This window comes from Pogoniulus pusillus, chromosome 5, assembly GCF_015220805.1.
Source record: "Pogoniulus pusillus isolate bPogPus1 chromosome 5, bPogPus1.pri, whole genome shotgun sequence".
Classification (NCBI taxonomy): domain Eukaryota; kingdom Metazoa; phylum Chordata; class Aves; order Piciformes; family Lybiidae; genus Pogoniulus; species Pogoniulus pusillus.
In genome coordinates this window covers 11,611,297-11,632,090 of record NC_087268.1, presented here as the reverse complement: position 1 = coordinate 11,632,090, position 20,794 = coordinate 11,611,297, and the positions used below count along the sequence as shown (strand labels likewise).

At 42.5% G+C, this 20,794-nt stretch overlaps 1 protein-coding gene across 8 annotated transcripts in view; it reads left to right on the top strand.

Moving 5' to 3' along the window:
* Positions 1-20,794, top strand: part of ST3GAL6 (ST3 beta-galactoside alpha-2,3-sialyltransferase 6) — a 52,730-nt gene that overhangs the window by 17,373 nt on the left and 14,563 nt on the right. For 7 of the 8 annotated variants that reach the window (XM_064143209.1, XM_064143211.1, XM_064143210.1 and 4 more), the window contains 6 exons: positions 3,260-3,359; positions 4,453-4,521; positions 5,783-5,860; positions 8,511-8,614; positions 10,393-10,456; positions 19,549-19,644. In XM_064143209.1, the coding sequence (XP_063999279.1) occupies positions 3,271-3,359; positions 4,453-4,521; positions 5,783-5,860; positions 8,511-8,614; positions 10,393-10,456; positions 19,549-19,644 (500 nt within the window). In that variant the 5' untranslated portion in view covers positions 3,260-3,270. The remainder of the gene's footprint in view (positions 1-3,259; positions 3,360-4,452; positions 4,522-5,782; positions 5,861-8,510; positions 8,615-10,392; positions 10,457-19,548; positions 19,645-20,794) is intronic. The other variant, XM_064143212.1, reaches the window with a different exon arrangement.

Sequence of the window (20,794 nt, the reverse complement as noted above, 5' to 3'; positions counted from 1 at the left end):
TTCGCACTGATTGAATTAGGGAGGAGAAAGTAAACAGTTGACTTCCACTTGAGAGGGATATTTCAGCAAACTTTTTCAAAGCAAATACAATGAAATTTTAAAAAGAAAAGGTGCAGTATCTTTTTCAAGTAAATCATAGAATCGATTAGGTTGGAAAAGAGTTTTAAGATCATTGAGCCCAACTGTTAATGTAGCACTGCCAAGTCCACCACTAACTCACCACTAATTGTCAGCACTTAACATATCTGTTAAATGCCTCCAAGGATGCTGACTCAACCACTTCCCTGGGTAGCCTGTTCAAATGCTTGATCACTCTTTTGATGAAGAACATTTCTTTTAATATGTAATCTAAACCAGTCCTTGTGGAGCTTGAGGTTATTTTCTCTTGTCCTGCCTCTGGTTACTTGGGAGAAAAGACCAACCTGCACTTCACTATAACCTCCTTTCAGGTAGTTGTAGAGAGCAGTAAGGTCTTCTCTGAGCCTCCTTTTCTCCAGGCTAAACAAACCCACTTTCCTCAGCTTTTTTTCATAAGGTTTGTGCTCAAGGCCTTTCATGATCTTTGTTGTCAGTCTTTGGACATGCTCAAGCAACTTGATTTCCTTCTGGTTGTGAGTGACCCAAAACAGAAGACAGTATTTGAGGTGCCACCTCACCAGTGCTGAGTAGAGGGGCATGATGATTTGCCTGCTCCTGCTGCCCACGTTGTTCTGATCCATGCCGTTGGCCTTCTTGGCCACCTGAGCACACTGCTGGCTCATGTTCACATGGCTGTTGACCAGCACCCCCAGATCTTTCTCTGCTGGGCAGCTTTCCTGTCACTGCCCCAGGCCTGGAGTGTTTCGTGGGGTGGTTGTGACCAAAGTGCAGGACCTGACACTTGGCATTGTTGAACCTTGTGAAATTGACCTCAGCTCATCAATCCAGCCTGTCCAGATTCCCCTACAGAGCCTACCTACCTTCAGGCAGATCAACATTCCCCTCCAGCTTGGTGTCATCTGCAAATATACTGAGGGTGCACTTAATCCCCTTGTCAAGATCACTGATAATGATGTTAATGAGATCTGGCCTCAGTACTAAGCCTTGGGGAGCGCTACTTGTGACCGTCTGACAACTGCATTTAACTCTAACCACAACTTTTGGGCCTGGCCGTCCAGCAGGTTTTTAGCTCAACAAAGTGTCCACATATCCAAGCTGTGAGCAGTCAGTTTCTCTGGGGGAATGCTGTGGGACACAGTGTTAAAGGCTTTACTAAAGTCCAGGTGGAAAACATCCACAGACTTTCCCTTATCCACTAAGCACGAGTCACCTTGTCATGGAAAAAGATCAGGTTAGTCAAGCAGGACCTGCTTTTTGACTGGGCCTGATCACCAGTACATGCCATGTGATGGCACTCAAGATGCTGAGCCAGGTGCTGTCCATGACACTTGACTAAAGCCAGCAGATGAATTTTCTTCTTGTTTCAGTTTTAGGAAAATAACATTTAAAAAAATTATGGCAAAAATGTGGAGTTTGCTCTAGAAGTTTAGAGTGACTGTCAAAAGTCTGCAGTGACCCTTCAAGGACAGTTGGAGCTGTGAGGAAAAGCAGTGTTAATTCCTAAAGAGGGATGAAAGTTTGAAATTGAAACAGCTGCAGCCTGGGACTGTTTCGTCCATGTCACTGCAGAACAGGCTGGAGGATATGGTTAAGGTTGATAGAATATAGCTTGATGGTTGCATGGTTCTGTTACTAGTAGGTACTGTTATGAAACCCCACGTTTTACTCTGCAATTAAATTCCTATGAAGGATGTGGGGGGAGGGGAAATAAGGAAGTAGTAGTGGCTTGTGCTCAAGTCCTTGTAACAGTTCAGTGTTATTTTTTCAGGGTGAAGCTTTGTGAGGGACAGTAGTTTTGTTTCTCCATTTCTAGTAACAAAGTGCAGATCTCTGTGGTAGTTTTGTAGCCTCTAGTAGAAGGCATGCTGTTCAGATGTACTGGCATAAAGAATATTGCTGTAAATCACTTGGATTCTATCTGCCTTGACTTTTTATTGCTTTAGAATGGTTTGATACAGGCTTAAATTAACAGCAACTCCTAAATATTCTAAGCAACAGGGAATTAAAAAAAAAAAAAAGAACTTCCCCCCCTCCCCCAACAATCAAACAAAGAGCAACAACAAAAGCAAAGAGATGAAAAAACTAGCAACCAAAAACCTATAAAGCTGAAGGCTTGGAAAATCAATCAGCATTTCTGGCCAGCCGTTTGTTACCTTCAGTTTAAGACATGCAAGTAGATATTTATGCATTGTGTGCATTGAACCTGTTTTCTGTAATAAGGGGAGAAAAGAATGGAATGATAACAGCTTTTGAGCATATTTCTACCGTAGCTTCTGGCCAGAATGGCTATTTTGGACTTTCACAAAATGAAGCAACAACAGCTCATTCATAGCTGCTGAAAGGGCAGCTCAGTGTGTTAGACGTGGGCATTGCAGAGCCTGCTTTTCCCCCAGAGTGTCTTGCCAGATACATGAGCTTCTGATGTTTTTCTGGTTTTCTTTTATTAGACCATGCAGTGAAATGAAAAATCTGTTAAGAAGCTAACACTTCCTTAGCTGTTTCTCCATAATTGAATAAGTTTCACAGATTGAGTCCTAACTTCTCCTCTTTACTTTGTGATATGCAAAAATAGAATTTTTCTGTCACTTTGAGCAACAAAATCTGGAATGTGTCAGGAGCTAGAGACTGTAGGGTATGAGAGCATAAGCAGACAGCTTCAGTGCAGCTTTCAATGTCCAAAACCAGAGCATTCAGTGATCTTTAAAAGGCCAAAAAGAATTTGAGCAGCTGATACCCTCTTCTGCTTCATCATAAATCTACCTCCTGTGAGGTGATGGTGTTTATTTACCCTTGGAAACTGATGGAAGCACAAGAAAGATAAGTGCCAACTTCTGACACAAGAGGCTGATTTCTTTGAGGACAGAGTGCTTCTGTAAGAGCTCATCTTCCTCCTGCATCCTTAGGGACAACCTAGAGTGAGGTTTTCTCAATGCTTCTGTGCCAAGCATGCATGTGTGGTAGGTGCAAAGCAGCATTAAGTTCCTGTCAGAGGGGACTTAGAGACATCAAAGAGGAGTGACCTCCCTGGCAAATCGGTGGTAGTGGAGAGCAGCAGTAATAATGAAAATTTCCTTTTGTAGGTTTCAGTTTGCTTTATAAAAGTTCACCTTAGCAGTATAACTTGGATTTAAATGTCTTGGTTGTTTTTCTTACATTTCAGGTCTACCAGTCATGAAACGAATTCTTCTGTGTTTTATCCTGGCTGCTGCTGTTATGTATGGTATACTGCATGGAAATCTGTGGAGAAACAACCTCTACTGGTATAGTGAAGATTTGTTTGCTTGTAATCACACACCCATGTTACTGAATAGCAATTTAATAGTTGTCAACAGAAATGATTACTGCTCTGTGTTTGTTTTGTGTATGAAGTTGTTGGGTTTTGTTGTAGTGTGAGGGAATGAACGTGATTGTTCTGTCGCTACTTACCTCGTGTCACTTCTAAACCTTGTAGTCAGTTTGAGCCTGGTTGTATGGAGAGCTCAGGACCTCAGAGGTAGGGAGCCCCTCTGAGTTTTGTGTCCAGTTCAAGAAGGACAAGGAACTACTGAGGAGAGTCCAACAGAGAGCCGCTAAGATGATGAGGGGATTGGAACACATACCTTATGAGGAAAGGCTGAGAGAGCTGGGGTGGATGGAGCCAGGCTCTTCTCAGTGGTGTCCAGTGACAGGACAAGAGGCAACAAATGCAAGCTGTAGTACAGGAAATTCCACAGATACATAAGGGGAAAAAAAAATCTTCATTTTGAGGGTGGTGGAGCACTGGAACAGGCTGCCCAGAGAGGTCGTGAAGTCTGCCTCTGGAGGCATTCCAAACCCACCTGAATGCTTTCCTGTGTGATTTATTTTGAGTGATCCTGCTCTAGCATGGGGATTGGACTAGATCATCTTCAGAGAGTCCTTCCAACCTCTCATTTGTGTGTCATGTGTCCATATCTCCTTCCACTCTGTGTGTGCTTAGTGTTGGCCTGTTCTTTAGATGTCTGATAAATGGCATGGGAGAGAGCTAACCCACACATTGCAATAACTGCAGATGTAGTGGGCAGCTTTTGAAAGGCTGAAATTTGTTGAGTCCCAGTGGTGATCTTGTGGGAAGTGAGCCTTCACTGTATCCAGGCTGCATGGGACAGGTGGTTTGGGACCCAAAATTCAGGGTTGAGTTTCCTTTGGCTTTTGCACAGCTGTCCCTAGGACTGATGGTTATGTTTGTGTTATGAAGATAGTGATAGCTTTTAGAAGCAGTGATTGATGTGCCCCTATTGGTCTTGTTTATAGCATACAATTAATACAAATTACTTTCTGTTGTGGTTTCTATTTATAGCAAACCACAGTGTTGTGACATTTCCCTTTTTGCAGGATTAGCTTTTATGGACAGACTTCCTCTGTGAGGGCTCCTCCTTCCTATGAGTCTAGTGGAGTTACCCAGTAAGTTCAGTAATCGAGTGTCTGTGATGGGGTGGGGACTGGTTGATTTTTGGGCAGGTGGGAGGGATTGAGACTAAAATCTGTAGCCTTTGTCTGCAGGCTCCCTGTTCATTTGGTTATTGTACAGGTGTGTCTATTGTCTGTTTCTGTTATGAACACAACTGTAAGACGTCTGGCAGAAAGGATTTTGTCCATGTCATGTTTCCAGTACTTGGTGAATATTTTATGGCCACTTACAGTGACTGTCTGTAGCAAGCAGTGAATTGTTGGAAGGATGTTTGCTTACAACTTCCAAATTTCTGCAATTCTGAGTTACTATTGATTAAAAATAGCAGGGAGATGAGGGCAACTTTTGTGCTTAATATTTAATAAATCAGAGGTGAGGCTCACTTGTGATAGGCACATGTGTATATTAAGCAGATCTTGTGCTAGTAAATGCCTGCAGTTGGGTTTCTGGGACTAACGAGTGCCTATGCTAAAACCTAAAAGCAGGCTTCTGTTCTCTCTGAAGCTATCTGCAAAATGCCAGCTGTGAGGCTGATGCTGGAAAGCAGGCAGCTGGACAGCTGATCCATTTCACAGGATGCTTTCTCAGTGTCAGTATTCATGTGACAACTTGAGGTTACCAAAAGCAATTAACCTTAATGGTCTGTTGGGTTTGTGGTTCTAATGTGGTGGTTTCATCCTTCTGTTCTTAGTGCAGCCCAGGCGCACACATTGTGCACGCTGAACTTTACCCTCCCTTCTGGGCTTTGTATTTGCTATTAATTGGGCTAAATCATTGAGGTGGGAATGTGCTGAAATGTGTAAGTTCTAGCTTTATTAGAAGGGAGTGACCTATCCAAAAGAATGTAATTTTCCTTGAACTATCTTCTCCAAACAAGACATCCCTCTGTTCTGAGGAGGGCAGTTGATGCTACTTAGTATGGCCACAGGGACGATTCAGCCCAGATGTCCTGCTTCTCTGCAGCTGGTCCTGAGATTTCATCTGGGGATATGACTGCTTTGATAGCTGCTGAGCAAGAGGAGGTCACAGAAACCTCGGAGCAGCACCACAAGATAAAACCATTTATAAGTAAAAGAAATTGTACCACACTAAGAAGGATACATCTTTATCACGCAGACAGAGGCATCATGAAAATCTGGTGTGATGCTAACTCAGTAGTCAACTTTTACTAATTTGGCTTGTCCAGATTTTACTGCCTTGTTGCTCCCTGTGCATTCCTCTCCTTGTGATTTCTTTGAAATTCGTCTTTTGCAGGTTGCCACCTACAGCAGTGGAGAGAAGGAATGCACTGGATACTTGTCTTCTGAAACCAGCATTTGAATCTTTACTGGGGTGAGTCTTCTGTGGGGAGAGGGGGAAGGAAAGGCTGTTATGTCAGTCCAAAATATGTAAATAGCCCATTGTTATTTCCACGTTTTGATTCATCTCTGGAAGTACAGCTTTTGGCCTTGGGTTTGTTGCTGCTTTTCTCAGTTGTGGCAACACAAATTGTTTAGCTTTCCCCTGATTAGCATCTGAGCAATACCAGACATCTAGCTCAACATCCTGGTGTACGTACCAAATAAATATTCCCTGTGCAGATATTCTAGTAACAGTGTAAGCATTTTCTTGATTGAATTTAAGCTTTTTTTTTCTCACACATTTCCTGTAGAAGAAACCTTCTTGTCCAAGACTGAAGCTCAGTCACTCTGCTAGTATTAACCTGAACTTTAAGGTTTTTTTGGTAGCTAAGAATTTCTGTAGTAATCAGAGATCAGAGAACTTTTGAAAAAGTCTTAATTTTATTTGGAAAGAGGACTAGGAAATGTGCAAAAATCTGTGATGATATAAGATTCTTCTCCATTCAATGAAAGTTTGATGACATTTGGGATTAGTCATGTTTTTCTTCCTTTGATGGTGTTGTTGAACTGTGTATAGGTGTCTTTAACTTTAAGGTGCTCATAGGAAGCTTCCCTTATAAAGAAGCAGTTAGATGAAGATAGAGGTTCGGCCCAAAACAAAGGAGGCATCTGGTCAGAAAAATGCATCCTAGAGGTTTTGTGAGGAAATACCGGGAGTTTTTTGTTCTTAGAAGCACAAGTCTTAAATAAGAGATCAAGGAAGTGCTACAAAACCAGAAGGGCTTTATCATTGGCTTTGTGTTTTACCAGGATGTTATAACAGATTATGGCCCTGAGAAAGCTTGAGAAGATGTTTAAACCAAGTCTTGGCTGAAGGAATGTTAAAGCTCTGAGCAAAGACACCGTTGCTGCTGTTAGGTGTTTGCTGTTTATTTGTTTCCTGGTTTTTGGGGGGTTTGTTTGTTTTTTTTCCCCTTGGTCCTTTTAGTGTACAAGAGAATATAGCTTTAATTAATTGCTATTACTATTTTAAAGAACAAGTTTGTTCTGCACAAAGTAGTCCTGTAGTCTTTGAGATGAAGACCTGGCCTGTGCACTTTGGTAATAGCCTGGGGAAGCTGAAAGGATTTCTGACCTGGCAGAATTGTTTATGAAAAGAACCAGAGCTACGAGAGGTAGAATTAAGAATCTCTATGCAGTAGGTAAATTATTTATTGTGTCTAAACTTACCAGCTGCTTCTGAACAGCAAGGCAAGTTATTAAATTTCATATGGGTGGTTGGCACGATGTCTCAAAGTTAGCTGATCTTATTTAGTTAACCTGTGGCCCAGTTCTTGGTGTGTGGCCTGGCCTGTGGTGTTTCATTATTTAGGTTTGTGGGGTGTTTTTTCACTCCTTTTTTCCTCTCCTCTTTCCTACTGTTAGCATCATCTGACTATGTAGAGCTTAAAGAATGAGGCACTTGATTTGTGAAACTGAGGGGGAGGATTTTTTTTAACAGTTGCTAATATTCATAATGGAGAAATAGGTCATGTGGGGATTTATGATCAAAACTAGAAATTTTTTTCCCACTGTGGTTGTATACTTCTATGTTAACATTTTAAGATCTGGGATGCAGGATTGCTGCAAAGTCAATCAGTTCAGGGAGTGGGTGCCCACTTCACTCCTAGATGAAGCCAAGGGTGTGGTAGTGGGGACAGGATATGGTTTACTGTTCATTTATTTGGCTTGACATGGCAAATAGGGTAGTAAGGGTCCCCTCTCTGCTATGAGATAGGCTTTGTGTTACTGTCTTTTGAAGAAAGAAGTGACTCATGCTTTCTTGACAGAGTATGGTATTGTCATGTTCTAGTTTGCAGGAGGAATGTGCTTTTGAGAGAAGCCTCCTTGTGTTCCTCATGTTCTAATCTATGGGTGGCCCTGGGCTCCTATCAGACATCTGACTTCTGGCTAAGCCAGAAGATGCATTGCAGGGCCACACCCAATGTGCTGTGACACTAAGGGGTCTTGAATCTGTAAGAACCTGCTAGAACTAGCCCAGAGTAAAAGAAAACCACGAGATAGGTGTAATGCAGATGCGAGAACACTGTACTTTTCTTGCTGTATGACTATACCCTTATTGCTCCATATTACTTGATGCACAGTCATAAAACACTGTTTGGAATAGGAAGACAGCTCAAACAAGTTGATGGCTTCAGGATATGATATTTTTCAGTTAAAATGCCTTGATTCAAACCTGTTATTTATTAAACTGCTGTAAGTAGTAAGAACTCTTAATTTTGCTTGCTGACTCTGTTATGTACTTTTCAAACCTGATGTTATTAATTCTCTTCCTGGGTTACCTATTCTCTTTCAATATGCTGTTTTATAGTATAAGCTTTCAGACATGGTTTTAATGATTGTGTAAGCTATACTAGCAAGGAGATCATCTGATCTTACTCCCTGCATGTATTTTCCATTTCTCAGTCTTCCCCTTTTGACAGCTGCTTTCTTTCCTTGCATTCATGAATTTTCTTCTTTTAAAAGTGGCTGATACTTGAAGTAAAATAAAGAAGGCTTTAGTAAAATTAGTTGTGTGAGCTGTAGGCTTACTCAAATGTATTATGTGGATTTTTTGAAACTTCTTCTTTTCCCTTTCTTAGTTCTGACAAAATATACCCGTTCCTGTGTGCCAATGATTTTATCAGAGTGGCGGAGTTCCACGGGAGTGATAAGTTTGAACTACCTTACGGAATAAAGAGAGCAGGTTTGTGTTCCCCATGCTCCCTTCTTTTAAAACAAACAAACAAAACCCCAAACCAAATATCTAAATGATGTGTAAAGCCACCTTAATCTCTGGCCTTAGTCTTTCCTGTTCAGTGATGTCAATCCTTCTAGGAGTATCTAGTAATGGAGTGGGTCCACAGGAGTGCCACGAAGATGATTAGAGGACTGGAGCACCTCACCTATGGGGGCAGGCTAAGGGAGTCTGGTCTGTTCAATCTGTAGAAGAGTAAGATTTGAGGAGACCTTATAGTAGCCTTCCAGTACCTGAAAGGGACCTACAGGAAAGCTCAGGAGGGACTTTTACAAGGGCTTATAGTGATAGGATGAGAGGGAATGGATTGAAGTTTGAGGAGAGTAGATTTAGATTGGAGATTAGAATGGAATTCTTATAGTGAGGGTGGTGAGACACTGGAACAGATTGCCCAGGGAGGTTGTACCTCCTCTCTGTAAGTATTCAAGGCCAGGTTGGATGAGGCCTTGAGCAATCTGGTCTAGTGGTGAGTGTCTCTGCCCATAGGAGGGGTCTTGGAACTAGCTGATCTTTAAGGTCCCTTCCAGCCCAAATAATTCTATGAATCTATGAATTTAGTCCTTTTGTCCTGGGACCTTCCTGTTGGACTTGCATCTCTTAGTAGAGGAGCTTCAAAAAGTTGGGAGTGAGGAACACTGGAGCTTATTGATCTCCCTTTCGTCTGTCCATGGTCCATACAGTGCTAAAGATACTTAGCTAGTGCTTTGCTAGGTGAAGTAATATTTGGGTCAATGTGATGAAGCATGAACAGCATGTCTAAGCAGAATGGGATCCAGTGTCCTGCTGAAGCAGAAGCCACCAGGTTGGGACAGTTACACCAGCAAAATTTCCTCTGGTGTGAGAAGCTGGTCCAGTTAAAGGAAAATTGTGTCACGAGGGCTGCAGTGAGAGACTTCTGCAGTTACATGGCTGCTGTACCTCTTTGAAGTTTTTGCCTACTCATACCTCCTGCTTTTAGTCAGGGCACAATAAACAGGGACAGAGACCTTAAGGGTCTCAGTTGCCCTGTTAGGGAGGGCTGTAAAATCTCAAGTCTCAGGGTTTTGGTTTTTTTTAACACTGAACAATGCACCTTCTTAGTACCCTGTGGAGCTGAACTTCAGACTCTTGATTAGCTCTTCATTAGCATAACAAGGATCGTGCATTTTCCTATAGCTTTTGGGCTTGTAATGAGGAAAAGTACTTTGAGTTGTGGACTCTTCTCAAAGGCACTCTGAGTGTGCACCAGACTTCTGCCCACAAAGCCTTTTGCCAATGGGCACAGTCCGGTTGGATGTCTTTCAAGGTATGTCACGTTACTGTCCCTGACTATGTGGCTTCTCCTCTTGGTTCAAGGCTCCTTCTGTTTCAGTTGAAGGTGGATAGAAGGAAAACCAAAGTCAAGTAGGATGCAGGTCGTGGGAGATTTTCTGGTGCTTTTAAACTGTGCCTAAGATGTTTATTATCATTGGGGAGTTTCAATGCAAATGCTATACTCTTTTCTGACAGCAAAGTGTTGGGGGGAGTGTTAGGGCAGGAAAAGCTTCTCAGAGAAGAGCTCTAATAAATGTGAATTTCTTTAGCATCATTGTTTGACCTGGGGCCCTAGATTACAAAGTTTCTTATTCTGAGTTTTTAATGCACAGCACTTAAAAACTACTGCCTGGAACTCAAGATGGGATGGTTGCTTTTATATTGGAAAGCAGCAGTGAACATTTTCATCAATCTTCTTTGTGTTTACTTTCTAGAGCAGTTTTTTCGTTTAGCCCTCTCGAGACTGCAGAACTGTGGACTCTCCAATGAAGAGGATAGGTGAGGTGGTTTATTTACTACTGTGTCTGTTCATTACATTTTTCATATTTATCTGAAATGTCAATGCTGCTATGCTGACATTGCTCAAGCAAGCCAAGTTGCAGATCTGACCGAGTGTGTCCAAGCAATATGTAACTGGTTCCAAGATTTAGATAAGTTTGGTTTCTGGCCCCAGCCTGCCAGAATTAATTTTCCTGTTAGGGACCTTAAACTTTCACATTTCTTTCTAGGGGTTTGCTAGCTGAGTGTGATCCTGTAGTATCCTTTTATACTTGAGGAACGTGAAACTAGCCCTTAAAAACTGAATGTCATCTCCTATTTCCAAGTCATTGTTAGTGTAAGCTAGAGAATGTTTGTGATAAGCAGATGCAAAACAATAACTTTCTACACAAAAGAAATCTTAGGCACATCCTCATATCATTGTATCTGCTAACCTGCTGTGCACTTTTGAAATGTAGGGAGCCAGGAAAGGCTGTTCCTGGCATTTTGGGAGTAGCAAGGGTGTGGCATGGAGTGGAGCATGCCTTAGATAACTTGCTTCCCATACATTAGATTGCCCTGGTTCAAATTTCTTTGTTAGAAGGTGCTTCTACTGGGCTGTTTGTGTTGGTTGGTTTTGGAGGGTCTTTCCATGTGTGTGTCTTGCCATTGGGTTAGTTTTATGTTTTAGTTTTCTGGGTGTTGGGATTTTCTTTTGGTTTAGTTGTTTTTGAGGTGTGTTGGTTGGTTGATTTTTGGGGTGGGGGGTGTCCAATTTGTTTTTTTTAGGTGGTGTGTGGTTTTGTTGTGAGGTAGTGTAGTAGGGTTAGCAAGTATACTAAAATCCTGTTTCCCAAGTGATACAAATGACTCCTTAGAATTGCAGTCTAGCAAAAATGGGCTGACAACCTGCCATGAATCATGCTAATATGGAAACTTCTGAATGAAAGTCATGCTGAGGTTGGCTGCACTTGGGTTTGTTTTTTAATCAAGGAGATCGAGCAGAAGATTGTTGCTTCAAGCCAAATGACAGGATCATATTTTAAGTAAACCTGTTTGGAATATGATCAAAATAATTGAGATTCAAGCCTGAGACTTCTCTTGATTTTTATTTTTTTTAAATACCCAGTTCTTCTTTACCTGTTGTACTCCTTCCTTTCCCTGTGTTTAGTGTCTATTTCTAGGATGCTCAGATTTACTCTTAAGGAAAAGTGGGAGAAAGAGGCTAGTCTTTCCTGTGGAGTTTGAAGGAGGATGCCAATGCTGTATTAGACACTTCATCATATTGCAACTTTTGGCTTGTACAGATGCTTGCAGTGCAGCACAGTACATTTTAAATGGATGTGCCTGTCCTATAGGTTAAACAGTAATAGTTTTTTAATCTTTGAACATAGTTTCTCTGATATGTCCAATCTAAACCTCCCCTGTCACAGTTCCAGGCCATTTCCTCTTGTTCTATCACTAGAGAGAGGAGTCTGACCCCTGCCCTACTCTAACTTCCTTTCAGGTAGTTGCAGAGAGCAATAACGTCTCCTCTTGGCAGCTTCATAATGCTGCTGCCTAATTCAGCCTCCTTGATGGAAGAATGTGAACCCTGTAAATTTGTCATGGGGCAGAGTGAGGGAATGTACTATCAAGTATTTTAACAAGTATTCAGCTTTAAAAGCACCAAATCTATGGCCCTCATATAGGTGCATTTTGTGTAACTGAGGTAAAACTCTACATAACGAGACACAAATGTGGTGTGTGGTTTTGTGTTTTATTTGTTCCTGAACAGTGCTGGTTTCCATACTTCAATGGCATTTTCATTGTGTAAAGGTCTAGCTCTCCAAACCTGGAAGTGAACAGTGTCACTGGCTTCAGTGAAATGGGCTGCAGGAGAAGAGCTTTCCAGGCTAAGGCTGTGTCCACAGAGTAACCTCTGAACACCTGTTCTCCCCATTTCCTCACCATTACTTGCTGGACTTTTAGGATTCAACAGCAGTAAACTCTTACAAGTGCATTTACACTATTCTGAGTCAACAATATGTGACCTCTGCATCTTCCTTTTAGCAAATAACCTCAAAGGAAATAATTTGCATTCCTCGGCTGACTATGTGAATATGTGTTAAAGGAGTTGTGGTTGAGATCTTCTTTTTCCTTCTCCAGAGAAGCAGAATTTCAGTGCAATGTGGAGGATGCAAGCCTTCTGACTTTTAAAGGCTGCAATATTGTTCTGCTATGCACTGGGAGAAAGTTTCTTTAAACATTTCACTGTATAAACAAAATATTGAAAGTAGTTCTTGGCCTTGAGATTGAGGAGCTTTTGTACACCACATGAATAGAGCAGTGCTTCGAGTGACTTAAGGGGCTGCTTTTAGACGTTGGAGATCAGTTACCGTGCAATTTGCATCAGGATCCATTTGCACTCTAAGCAGATCTCCAACTGCACTCAAACTGTTGCTGTAGCAGATGTTCGCTTCAGTCTTTCTATTTTAGTTGTAGCACACCTGATGTTTAGTGACATCTAAATTTATTTCTCTTCTTGCCAATGTATTGGCATGGAGAAGGGATGAGTGTTAGTCACCTTTTGGGTTTTTTTAATACAAAAATACTATGATAAAGGTAAATTTAAATATCTCCCAATTAAGTCCAGCTTTGTTTATATATCCTTTTTACTGCAGGGAAGTTGGACTAGATGACCTTTGAAGGTCCCTTCCACATAAAGTTGGCAGCCAGTCACTAGTGGTGTTCCCCAAGGATCAGTGCTGGGCCCAATCCTGTTCAATATCTTTATTGATGATCTGGACGAGGGGATTGATTCCAGCATCAGTAAGTTAGCAGATGACACCAAGTTGGAGCAGGTGTTGATCTGTTGGAAGGTAGGAGAGCCTTGCAGAGGGACCTAGACAGGCCGAATGGGTGGGCAGAGGCCAATGGGATGAGATTTAACAAGGCCAAGTGCAGGGTTCTGCACTTTGGCCACAACAACCCCAAGTAGCGCTACAGGCTGGGGACAGAGTGGCTGGAGAGCAGCCAGACAGAAAGGGACCTGGGGGTACTGGTAGATAGTAAGCTGAAGATGAGGCAGCAGTGTGCCCAGGTAGCCAAGAGAGCCAATGGCATCCTGGCGTGGCTCAGGAACAGTGTGGCCAGTAGGAAAAGGGAGGTTATTCTGCCCCTGGACTCAGCACTGGTCAGGCCACACCTTGAGTCCTGTGTCCAGTTCTGGGCCCCTCAATTCAAGAGAGATGTTGAGGTGCTGGAACGTGTCCAGAGAAGGACAACAGAGCTGGTGAGGGGCCTGGAGCACAAATCCTATGAGGAGAGGCTGAGGGAGCTGGGGTTGTTTAGCCTGGAGAAGAGGAAGCTTAGGGGTGACCTCATTGCTGTCTACAACTACCTTATGGGAGGTTGTAGCCAGGTGGGGGTTGGTCTCTTCTCCCAGACAACCAGCAAAAGAACAAGGGGACACAGTCTCAGGTTGTGCCAGGGGAAGTATAGGCTGGATGTTAGGAGGAAGTTCTTCCCAGAGAGAGTGATTGGCATTGGAATGGGCTGCCCAGGGAGGTGGTGGAGTCGCTGTCCCTGGAGGTGTTCAAGAAAAGTCTGGCTGAGACACTTAGTGCCATGATCTGGTTGACTGGCTAGGGCTGGGTGCTAGGTTGGACTGGATGATCTTGGAGGTCTTTTCCAGCCTGGTTGATTCTACGCTTCTAACCCAGATGTTCCAGTGAGTTCTTCAGGACCAGGGAATGCTCTCACACACGGGTACCCTGCTCTGGGTACAGTTTCAATACTTTTATTATAGCTTAAACACTAAAACCATAGTGAGAAAGGTATATACACATTACATACAGCTCACCTCCCACAGCCATAGGGAGATATTACCATGCTGAATAAGATGTGACAAACAATCCCAAGTAGCTCTGTTGATTGAAGGGCAGGTTATACTCACCCTACCGCCCTGGCCAGCAGAGCTCCCGAGATGCGTAGATAGCAGAGCCGGTCAGCTGCTGCCTCGGAAGGTAGGCGTCCTCACCAGGAGCCACGCCATCATGGTGGTGAGACTGGTGCTGCTCCAACTCACCTGCCCACGCTCTCAGCTTGTGTGTGTTCAGAATTCTGTGGCACGTGTCCAGTGCATCCCAGAATTCTGAACCAAGGAGAACCAAACTTCTTTACTTTGGAATCTGTTCCGTGCCATCTTTCCCTACTGCTCATGCACATGCCTGCAAGCCCTGCTTCCCTCGGGTCTTATCTTTAGTAACCCAGTGATTATCAGCTTGTTGGAACTTCTGATCACACGCCAACCAACTCTTCCCTCTAACACCAGACCATTCTGTGATTCTTTGTCTCCTTTTTTGTATGTTGGTTCCCTATAATACTCTGTGTTTGGTGGTTGTTTGGTTTGTGGTTTTGTTTTCACTCTAGCATAACCGATTTCCCTCTCTGCTTGTCACTGTCTGTGGAATCTGTGCTACTGTGGACTTATGTTTATTACTGGGCACGCTTGAATACTGGAGGTGGTGGTTGCTCATGGGAGGAGACAATTCAGAAATTCATGCCAGACTTCCTGTTTGAGTTGGCCCACTTCAACTTCCTGAGCTTGACAGAGATTAAATGCTGGTCTTTCTAATTTGTGTGACTGTATTTGCAACTGTAGTCTTGTACAATTAATCAGGAGTATTTGGTCTGCTTGTTGACTTTATCCATTTCAAAAGTTCACATACCAGTGTTAGAAGTGTTATTGGTTATTTGAAGGCAGCTGATAACTGTTATGAGTATGCATGTTAAGGGTCCTGGACCTTGAAGGCTTTATCAAAAATTCACTCTGTTTTCCACTGCAGGTAGTGCTGCTCACCTCTTAGCCATCAACAAATTCTAGCTTGCATCTGCCAGTAACAGGGAATAGGGTTCAGGTTTGACTTGAGAGCAACTCTCCAGCTTCTGTAGATGCATGAACCTTGGCTGATTAGCTCTAAAGCCACGTGTTATTTTTACCCTGCCTGCCCTTAGTATGTCCTTCTGTACAGTGCAGAAAGGAGAAACTAAAGAGCTCTTCAGTTTTATACTAAAGTAGAAGACATTATTTCAATAGCTACAGACTGACATAGTAAAGAAGCTTTTAAATCATAGCCTCCTTTTGGTAGATGGTTTGATTTACAGAAGCATGCTGTAAGTGACAGGAAAACATGATGCAGTCATACACCAGTCCTCTGAGTTTTTTCTCTGCTCCCTCATTCCACCTTCATCTTCATAAATCACAGTTTTTGTCCAATCTTCCTTTTATCCTTCTTGTTTCTCTTCACTGTTGCTTCTCTGTAGCCCAGAGCTTTGAGCTCTGTGATACAGCTGCAAGTAACAGAAGTGTAATTCAGAAAAAGAGGAACTTCTGTTCCCTCGGTCAACTTTTCAAGAGGCACATGTTCATCAGCCTGCTTTCTCAGGATATCATAAAACTAGACTGAAAAACTTACTTGAAAATGGACTGAAGCACTCCTGAGGTAGAGAAGGGAAGGGTTGTGTGGGTGTAGAGGGAATGGGCATACTGAGGACAAGATTGTGTTAAAATGCACAGAAGCCGCGACTGGGAGCGACCGCAAGGATCATCTGGTCCAACCTCTCTAGGTAATAGCAGAGTTGAAATTTGATGGCCCAGTACCCTGTCAAGCAGGGTCCCTCACTACAGGAAGAACATGTTGGTGCTAGATCATGTCCAGAGAAGGGCAATGAGACTGGTGAATGGTCTGGAGCACATGACCCATGAGGAATGTCTAAGGGAGATGGGGTTCTTTGGTATGAAGAAGAGGAGGCCAAGGGGAGACCTCATTGCTCTCTACAGCTACCTGAAGGAAGGTTGGAGGGAGGAGAGGGCAGCCTCTTCTTGGGGGTAAGGACTAGATGAAATTGTTTCAGGCTGTGCCAGGAAAGGTTCAGGCTGGATGTTAGGAAATACTTCACTGTGAAAAGGTAATCTAACATTGGAATGGCCTGCTTAGAGCACTGCTGGAGTCACCATCAGTGATGGATGATCTTTGGGGTCTCTTCCAACTGGATGTGTTCTGTGATTCTGTATTCAAACTGTCAAGTGTAGGCAAGTCCACTGCTTCCCTTGGGAAGTGATTCCAATGTCTAACTGTTCTCATGGTGAAAATTTTTTGGTGGATTCCAATCAGAATCTCCCCAGGAGTAACTTGTACTCATTACCCTATGTGTTTTCCATGTGAGTCCTTCTAAGGAGTCTCCATGGTCCTGGTAGCTGCTCTTCATGTAGTCCATGGTAGTAAGATCTCCCCTGAGCCTTCTCTTCTCAAAGCTGATCAAAATCCAGTTTTCTCAGCCTTTCTTTATATGGCAGTTCTTGCAGTCCTCTGATTGTTCTTTTGCTTCTGCTTCTATTTGTCAAGCTACTTGACTCCTCATGTGGGGGCAACAGAGTTGTTCAGTTCTCCAGTGAAACTCATGACACAATACATGATCCACCCTGATGGTAGCAAGTTCTATCTTTAGCAGACAGCAAAACGCAAGCCAATAAAACCCATTCGTTTTAGCCATGGTTAGACCTCCAGTCCAGTTCATCTCACAACTGCAAAAACACTAGCACAGCCCCATGGGGTAGAATCACAGAGCAGCTTCTCCCCTGACTGAGGTCTGAGCTACTGAGTTAGAGGGACCTGTGGCATTAGCTGGAAGTCCTTTTCTGAATGCTTGGGTTCTACTAAGCTACTCAGGAAACACTAGAAGAAGGTGTGCCAGCTTTTTTTCCATGTCACCCTGCCCTGAAAGCTGCATTTAGCAATACTATTTACATAGATAGCTATTTTTAAAGGTAATTCCCTCTGCAGATGTGGCCCTAGAGCAGCAGGTGTGAAGGTGCTGTTCCAACTTTTTTATCTTGTTTTAATACAGTGCTTTTTACAGTTAGCTTTGAGGCCAAGATTCTCTTTCCCTGTGCAGCACAGCATAAACAGTTCTGAAGGAACTTTCAGTACCTGAAATGGGCCTACAGGAAAGCTGGGGAGGAACAATTTACAAAGGCTTGTAGTGATAGGATGAGGGGGAATGGCTTTAAGTTTGAGGAGGGTAGATGTACACTGAGTACTAGAAAGAAATTCTTTATGGTAAGTGTGGTGAGACACCAGAACAGATTACCCAGGGAGGTTATGGATGCCCTCTCTCTGGAGATGGACAGGACCCTGTTCTAAATTCAAAAGGCATTATTGTTTTGGCTGTTGTATAAGAGATGTTTTATATAGCTAGTTTATATACTGGTTTATATACTTAGTATACTACAGTATACTGTAGTAAGTGTGGTGAGACACCAGAACAGATTACCCAGGGAGGTCATGGATGCCTCCTCTCTGGAGGTGGACAGGACCCTGTTCTAAATTCAAAAGGCATTATTGTTTTGGCTGTAGTACAAGATCTGTTATATATAACTAGTTTATATACTGGTTTATATACTTAGTATACTACAGTATACTGTAGTAAGCGTGGTGAGACACCAGAACAGATTACCCAGGGAGGTCATGGATGCCTCCTCTCTGGAGGTGGACAGGACCCTGTTCCAAATTCAAAAGGCATTATTGTTTTGGCTGTTGTGTAAGAGATGTTTTATATAGCTAGTTTATATACTGGTTTATATACTTAGTATACCACAGTATACTGTAGTAAGTATGGTGAGACACCAGAACAGATTACCCAGGGAGGTCATGGATGCCTCCTCTCTGGAGATGGACAGGACCCTGTTCTAAATTCAAAAGGCATTATTGTTTTGGCTGTAGTACAAGATCTGTTATATATAACTAGTTTATATACTGGTTTATATACTTAGTATACTACAGTATACACTGTTTTATATACTTAGTAGCACTGTCTAATGTGAATCTAGTCTTGTGAGACACAACTTTTAATCAAGCATATCCCTCTTATGACAGCACACAGTTCAGCACATGTTTAAACCTGTTCAGACAGTACTTTCTAAATAGAGGAAGAAAAGTCAACATGATTCATCTGAAGAGCTGTCCTGTGCCATTGGGCTGCATTTTTTTTCAGATGTACAATTCAGAGGCCTCTGAAGTGAATTGTGAACATCAGTCCTGCTGCTTTAGCTTATGTTAAAGATCTCTAGAGGTCTGGAGTTGTACAATTTTGCACAAGTATCTTAGTTTTTTCTCAGACATATTCTGTCCTGGTTGATATACCCATAGAATGGGACAAGTTTTTCAGCATCATGGAAGACAATCTAATGGCAGCTGTATCACCAAGTGGTTGGTTGATAAGCAGCAAACCAGTGGAAAAAGGACATGTATAAAACTGGTTTCACATGATAGAAACTGTCATAAATAAAAGGCATAAACCTACATTCATGTAAAATAAGGCTTTTAATAGAGTTACAGAAATCAAGCAATGTACAGGCCTGGGTGTGTGGGGAGTCTCTGCTCTACCCTAACACACACCTTTTGGTTTTAATCTTCTCTTTTGATATCCTATTTTAATACATATTCATTACTAATTCTAAGAAAAGGTTGGATTTTTCTTATCAGTTCCAAGAATGGGAGGTGTCTCTTCTATGCATGTCTCTTTTTATCTGGTGGTCTTTAGTGGTGAAGTAAGGGGTCTTCCTCAAGTGACCTTTTCATGAACCTGGAACTAGTAGTGTCCTTTGTATGGATCTTCCTCTGTTTGCTCATGCACAAAGGCTGTCTCACTCACCTGTTTTCCTCCCCCATCAGCCCTTCTAGTTTCTAATTATCTATTGCTCTGTTATCTTAAGCTAAGTGCACGCTTTTGTGGTGGTGCAAGGAGGAGTGCAGCTCCATTCAAAATCCCCCCTCCCCCCTGTCTGTAGCCTCTTGCCATGAATTGATCAGATGAAAAATATATATCTCACAGAAACCATTTGCTGACTTTGTCAATCCCTTGAATAATGCAGCTGCCTTTTATTCCTTTTGTTTGTTTCTGAAAGCAGCTGTAATATTTGATACAGGATTGAGGCCGCTTTGTAGGGGCCAAAGTAAAAGATACATGACAGCAGTCAGTAAACAAGCCAGCTAAATGCAAATATATCACAAATAACAATATGAAGGAAAGGAAATTGTGCATATAAACAAGTTCTGTTTCTTCCACAGCATTGCCTGCCGACGATGTGTTGTGGTTGGTAACGGAGGAGTTCTTCGAAATAAGACCTTAGGGGAGAAAATTGACTCCTATGATGTGATAATAAGGTAAATAGAATCTCCATTTTGTGTATGTTCAAAGAATTCACAGACTTTTGCTGTCAGCTAACAGCTTTGGAGTTCAGGTGTTATCTAAATGAAAAGTTATAAAACCTCCTGTTTTGCTCATTCTGTCACAACCTTCACTTAAAAATATTTAGGGAGAAAATGGATGTGTGGTTTATTGCACAGACTGATTGATACTTGTGAGGGAGGATCACTGGCTGGTCACTCTGCCTTGAGGGATGGTCAGACGTCTTCTGGATGGATCAATCATGTGACAGCCCAGAGCCCTGTGTGTGTCCCTCATTGTAAGCCAGCATCGTGGGCAGCTCTGCCTCTTGCCTCTCACACTATTCTTGTCTTACCCCTCTGCTGGCATGTGCCTTGCTCAAAGCAGACTAAACAATGCTTGTGCTGGGAAGTCCACCTCAAGGCATGCCTGAGCTGGAGGGTGATGCTGATGTCTGCCTCTTTCTGAAGCATGTTAGGTTCGTACTGAAAGTTTATGAACTACCAGAGGATGGTGGGGTCTAAAAAAGAGGCATCTGGACTAGGGAAACTGGGGAGGTGCTCAGAGAAGAGCAGGAAAGGAGAGGGTAGGGAGGGGGGAAGGCTCAAATGCCAAGCAACATGAAAACAAAAAGATAAATGTTTCTCCTGTGAAGAAAGTGAGATAGTAACTGATTAAATAGGCATTCTGCCTGGAAGTCACCCTGTAGATAGTGTGCTTGAAATCTTTTTGACTAAAATCTCTGAGCTGCCATTTCACTTTGTCTTTAACATTGAACAGAATCTCATTTTTGTAACTTTGCCATCAATCCTAATGCTTATTTCAGTAATGGTATTTCAGTCTTCAAGCACTACCATTAAAAAAAAACCTGTATACAAAACCTGGAGATTGATGTGCATTTGAAAATGTGTTGATAAAGTGGAAATGAATACATGCATGTGATACTTTGGGTGTTACACACAGCCCCTCTCTTATGGAATCATCCAGACTAGACTCAGCCAGCTGGAAATTAAGGAATGAAGCTTTATATTTACAGCTTAGCACAATATACAAGCAGATACTTGCAATATGTACAGCTATGTACAGAAATATACAAGGTAGAGGTAACAGAGAAATACAACAGCCCTTCCAGAAAACAAAGTCCCC